General features: G+C 36.5%; 1 protein-coding gene across 2 annotated transcripts in view; it reads left to right on the forward strand.

Moving 5' to 3' along the window:
- LOC140349897 (solute carrier family 4 member 11-like) overlaps positions 1–5,170 on the forward strand; it is a 32,336-nt gene extending 27,166 nt beyond the window's left edge. For both annotated transcript variants that reach the window (XM_072436069.1, XM_072436070.1), the window contains exons 16-20: positions 358–523; positions 723–896; positions 3,544–3,739; positions 4,750–4,919; positions 5,069–5,170. In XM_072436069.1, coding sequence (XP_072292170.1) covers positions 358–523; positions 723–896; positions 3,544–3,739; positions 4,750–4,919; positions 5,069–5,135 — 773 coding nt within the window. In that variant the 3' untranslated portion in view covers positions 5,136–5,170. The remainder of the gene's footprint in view (positions 1–357; positions 524–722; positions 897–3,543; positions 3,740–4,749; positions 4,920–5,068) is intronic.
- Positions 5,171–6,000: the final 830 nt, after the last annotated feature.

Consider the following 6,000-nt stretch of genomic DNA (forward strand, 5'->3'; position numbering starts at 1 on the left):
CACACATGGGGAAATTTCATTGTTGCAACACAGGTAAATACAGTGGAAAAGGACAGATAACATATAGGAAGTTTAAAAAACACTCTTATTAGAAGAACTCTTAAACATTCATGATCAACATGATAAACAGTCTAAACTTTAAAAAAAAACCCTCCTTCTTTAAACGTGTGAAAATCAGATCCCCAGCTTTAAATTGCAAATGGTGGATCCAATTGTTGACAAAAATATGACAGGTGTCAACATTTGCGGATTTTCTGTTTGGTGCTTTCAAAAACAGAGAATGATATGAGCCCCTATCTTCCATCTACCTATTGTCATGATTTACACTTTAATGTAATTTTGTGTTTTGTTTTTTAGTTCCTCAGTTCAGCGTCCACAATGGCCCAATCTTCAACTTCCCTCCGTTTGACAAGCTAACCGGGATGAACACACTGAGCGCCGTGGGGCTCGGATTCCTACTGGCCCTGCTCATCTTCATCGACCAGAACATTGTCATTTCACTCACGCACGTACCTGAACACAAGTAAGTCCCTCGATTCCGCAGCAAACGCCAACATAAAGGTTGAATTGGCTGTTCGTTGTATTATTCATCCCTCCACCAATCACATGCCACTCAACGCTCATCGTCGTCATGCAACATCATGTCTAACTGCAAAGAACACTTGACTAACAGCTGTGTCAAACGGAATGAAGCGTTGAACTGTATCACATGTCTGTGTTAGGCTGCTAAAAGGCACCACATTCCACTGGGACTTAGTGCTGACCGGCCTCATCAACATCCTTATGTCCTGCCTGGGGTTGCCATGGATGCACGCCGCTTTCCCACACTCCTCGCTACATGCCCGTCAGCTGGCCAAAGTGGAGCAGCACGTCGAGAACGGCCATGTCTATTCAACGTAAGTAGCCGTCGAATTCCCCAGAAAGTAATCAGTACTCGTCAGGCTTTTAGATATAAGATAAGATATTCCTTTATTGTCCACACATGGGGAAATTTTGCTGTTACAACACAGTAGAAACAGGGGGAAAGGACAGATTATAGAACTCGTATAAACAAAACAAAAAACTCTTATCAACAAAACTCCTCTCCTATCTTAATAGGGAATGGAGGGGGAAAAATAAAATAAAAGGATAAAATGATAATAATAAAATAAAGTAAAGAAAAAATAGCTAGCATAAGACTAAATAATACTACTAGTAAGTAAGGAAAGAAAATAAAACACTCTTATTATATCAGTTGTATTGCACATGAATATGACAGTATTGCACATGGTTAAATCAGTATTGCACATGAATATGATGATATTGCACATGGTTACTTGAGTATTGCACATGAATATGATGATATTGCACATGGTTACTTCAGTATTGCACATGAATATGACAGTATTGCACATGAATATGACAGTATTGCACATGAATATGACAGTATTGCACATGAATATGACAGTATTGCACATGGTTAAATCAGTATTGCACATGAATATGATGATATTGCACATGGTTACTTGAGTATTGCACATGAATATGATGATATTGCACATGGTTACTTCAGTATTGCACATGAATATGACAGTATTGCACATGAATATGACAGTATTGCACATGGTTAAATCAGTATTGCACATGAATATGACAGTATTGCACATGGTTAAATCAGTATTGCACATGAATATGATGATATTGCACATAGTTAATTCAGTATTGCACATGAATATGACAGTATTGCACATGGTTAAATTAGTATTGCACATGAATATGACAGTATTGCATATGGTTAAATCAGTATTGCACATGAATATGACAGTATTGCACATGGTTAAATCAGTATTGCAAGTGTTCAGGGCTAACAGTGTTTGTTATACGGTCTGACAGCAGCAGGAAGGAATAATAATAATAGCCTATAATAATAATAAGTTGCAACCCAAAAGAGCGTTTCAACTTATATTACAAAAACCTTGAAAGTATTTTTTCGGATCTAATTATTTTCAATGGGTAAATCCATCATTCATCTTAAGGCTGAAGAAGTAGAAGACTTGGTTATTGGTGAAATCAGCAGGGATGAAAATGATGTATGGGCGAACCATCTGCCTAAAGTATGTACATAAAGCTTTATTTGAATCCTTAAATGTGGAGTGGACACTGCACTAAATGTGACTACACTGCTCCCTTATGTAGTAAAACAGGGCTGTGCTTGTCTTTTTTCAATTGATTCTATCTTTCTTTATTATATCCTATTTCTATTATGCACAGTAGTGAGCTGTAGAGACAGTAACGGGCCCTGTTGTCATACAAATCATACAGTTTGTGAAAAATTGTCAAAATTGGCCCTAAATTTGAAAAAGTATTGGCAGAGCTTGATTCTAAAATATTGGTGTTGCCATGGTCTATCAAAATAAGAGCAAAACAAAAAACGTAACGGTCGATCTCTATTAGTGTCTTTGTGTAAAATACATACATTAATAAATAAGCAATAGTGTCAAATTTTTTTCTGCACCCCAATACTAACGTCCTTTTTGTCATTTCAATCAAGTCAATTTAATCATTTGGCTTTGTAAAATCTTTTGTCTGCACTATATTAGCATAGAGCTAAAATAACCCAAATACTTCACAACGTCGACCTTCACTTCTGAACACGTTTGGATGGACCTGACCTCGTTCACATCATGAGGGTTTGTGAATACTGAAAAAGTGCTTTGTTATGGTCAGAAAAACACATCCAAGTTTCATCCCGCTCTACACCTTTTAGACGCACTATTTCACATGTTTATGGTTTTACAGATGGGATAAACATGCTGCTGTAGTTCACTATAATCATTCATCAGCAGTTGAGTATGCAGTATTGAGGATTAATTAACTGACAACAGCAAATCCAAGCCAAAATGTTGCAGTTGTTTGATATATGTCACGTCGAAACAAAGTTAATAGGACCATAATGTGATTTTAATGGGGGAAAAAAAAACTTTGATTAGCCTCAAAGCAATACAAAATATGAAAATTCAAGGTAGTTTTGGCAATTGAAAATGACTCTGTTCTCAGTTCAGCATTTTTATGATCTATTTCATTTGACCTATAATGGCCTTTATTGTGAACATTCTGATGACAAGGTAACGGGTCCAATAAATTACAAAATATAAAATACCTTTAATTTCATGCCTTTTAATGCAGTTAAACGACTTGTTAAAGATTACCCACAAAGCCAGTGCTCTTGCTTTGCATGATTTCATTCCATATTCTGTGTGTTTTTATACATTTTCATTTTTTATTGATTGCTTAATTGATTTATTTTATTTTTTATATATATATATATATATATATATATATATATATATATATATATATATATATATATATATATATTTTGATTCAACAGTGTACTCAGGAAATAGTAGCAATATAAATAAATAAATAGCTGATATTCCCCCGTATAAAGACATTGATATATGTGATAAATGACGCAATGACGGTGCTTTGTTCATCTTTAACCCGACTCTAAATCTTTGAATGAGGTTGAATGTGCTTCTCTCTGTGCGTTCTTCCCCTCAGCATCGTGAGCGTGAAGGAGACTCGCTTGACAGCGCTGGTGGCGAACATCCTGATCGGCGTGTCGGCCTTCATGCTTCCCATTCCCCTGCAGTGGATCCCTAAGCCTGTGCTCTACGGCCTCTTCCTCTACATCGCTGCCACTTCACTTGATGGGAACCAGATGGTGGACCGCATGGCTCTGCTGCTGAAGGAGCAGGTGAGGCTGGACTGTACACTCACCTTCAAGCTTTGTCAGGAAACTTCAAACTAACAAAAAAAGGGACAGAACTAGTAATATCGGCGTAAAGAGCGACTGTCACTTATGTAAAAGTGAAGTAAAGGATGAAACTCTTTAGTCCTAGAGTCATTCAAGTTTAGATCTTGTCCTAGTTTAATCCTCGTCTTGTTCCTGTATAAGAGAGAGAACAGGTTTTACCCTAGTTAAAGCCCCAGTACGTAACATTTTATCCCCCCCCCCAAAAAAAAATGTGCTAAAATAACAGCATTTTTTTATTTTATTTTTTAATTTTGGTTGTTTTTATTGCATTAAAAAGCTTCAACACATGCGCCCTCACTGTGAGCACGCTTGCATCACCACAGACCTGACTCTTGGAGGAGAAGCCTCCTGCTTGTTTCCATGGATATTTTATTTATTTGGGAATAATTAGACCACAAAATGCCAAAAAAAAAATATTTTTTTTCAAAGAGAATGTTCAAATTAAACTTAACTTTCTATTGCCATGGAATCAAGCAACTGACACGCCAACCCCAGAAAGTTACATACTCACTACATACGTGTTTGTTTAATCTCCAGTTAAGAGGAGTTTAATTTAAAAATGTGCATATGTCATTCTTGAGCTGGAATTTTATATACGTACTTTTTAGAGTGTTTACAATTAGACTTAACTAATCTGTTGTATTGACATCTATAATCATCTTCCAGGTCTCCCCCCAAAAATACTTTTATATCACGGGATAATAAAGGTTAATTAAAAAAAAATACATATTTATTTGTGCAATTCTAGTCATGACCGATATGAAACACCTACCTGAAACACATTCAGTTTCTCAAGTACTTATTAAGGGTGGCTGAATTTACAATGAATTTGGTATTGGCATAAAACGTGTCAGAATCACAGCTACAAACCCTCGCTCATTGATGAAGAAAACACGCTCATTGATGAAGAAAACACCTTTTAACTGTTCTATCTTCTCTTGTGTGTCCAGACGTCATACCCTCCCACCCACTACATCCGCCGCGTGCCTCAGAGGAAGGTGCACTACTTCACCGCCATGCAGATGGTTCAGCTCATCATCCTGTGCGCGTTCGGCATGTATCCTCTGCCCTACATGAAGATGGTCTTTCCTCTCCTCATGATTCTGCTTGTTCCTGTCAGGTGAGTGGCCACTAGAGGGCAGAGTAGCACTGTGAGTGACACAGGTGGTTCTACTAAAGCCAAAAAACAGCAAATCAAAGCAGTTATTTACAGTTTGTAGTCATCAATCTTTTGACATGTTTTGTCATTGTCATTTTGTTTTTTCTCAGGACAAGTCTGCTTCCTAGATTAATTGATGCCAAATATCTGGATATCATGGATGCCCAGCACATGTAGATGAAGTATTATCTGGAACTGAGTTGGTCTTGTTGGTGACTGAAGAGGGGAGAAACCAAAAATGGACTGTAATGTTACGACATGAGATTGTGGTTTGGTCTGCCATAATGTCCACCAAAGTGCAACATTCCTGTATGTTTTATAATCACATTTACACACAATCATTTCTGAAATTCTGAGACATAATCTTCATTAATTTCAATATATTATTGAGTCAAAGTTCGTAAAATGCAAATAGATCAGGTAAGAAATGTACCGTAACCATATTACTGACACATATCATTAAAAGTTATTGTAAATGTATTTTTGCAACACAGTGCTGGGAAAACATTAATTTGTTGTAAATAAAAAATCCTTTGCTCTACTTTTCCTATTTTTGATATTGAATTTGAACATATTTTGAGAACACTGGAAAGTGGAGGCTGAAAGTGAAACAGAAGCAGATAGATGGCAGTAGATGATCACCATTTAGTGACCAAATCAGGCTCTGTTGACATACGTCTCATCCGAAAAATGCACAATTTCAAGGACAGTTCTGATCTGTAATGGGGGAAGATGAAGGTTAAGTCTAAAGGAATAACGCAGATTTACTTTATTCTTGAGCAACCTCTTACTTATTATTCTCCTGTTTGAAAGTGGCAACAATGACGAGCTCTCATTATAGAATCAGAACAAGGTTTATTGCCATTATCGGTGAACAAAATTCACAAACTGGGAGCATAATTTAACATACATTAAATTAAGAATTTACTCATAAAATGTGTAAATGCAAAACACACAAAAGAAGAAGTGCAAACAATTAGCTGTGCAATGATATATTGTTGATTGATATAACTGCTGTTAAGTGTTCATGAGTCCAGTGGCA

Source organism: Eucyclogobius newberryi, unplaced genomic scaffold (genome assembly GCF_026437365.1).
Source record: "Eucyclogobius newberryi isolate DKJ021-1_F unplaced genomic scaffold, fEucNew1.0.hap1 SCAF_11, whole genome shotgun sequence".
NCBI classification, from domain to species: domain Eukaryota; kingdom Metazoa; phylum Chordata; class Actinopteri; order Gobiiformes; family Gobiidae; genus Eucyclogobius; species Eucyclogobius newberryi.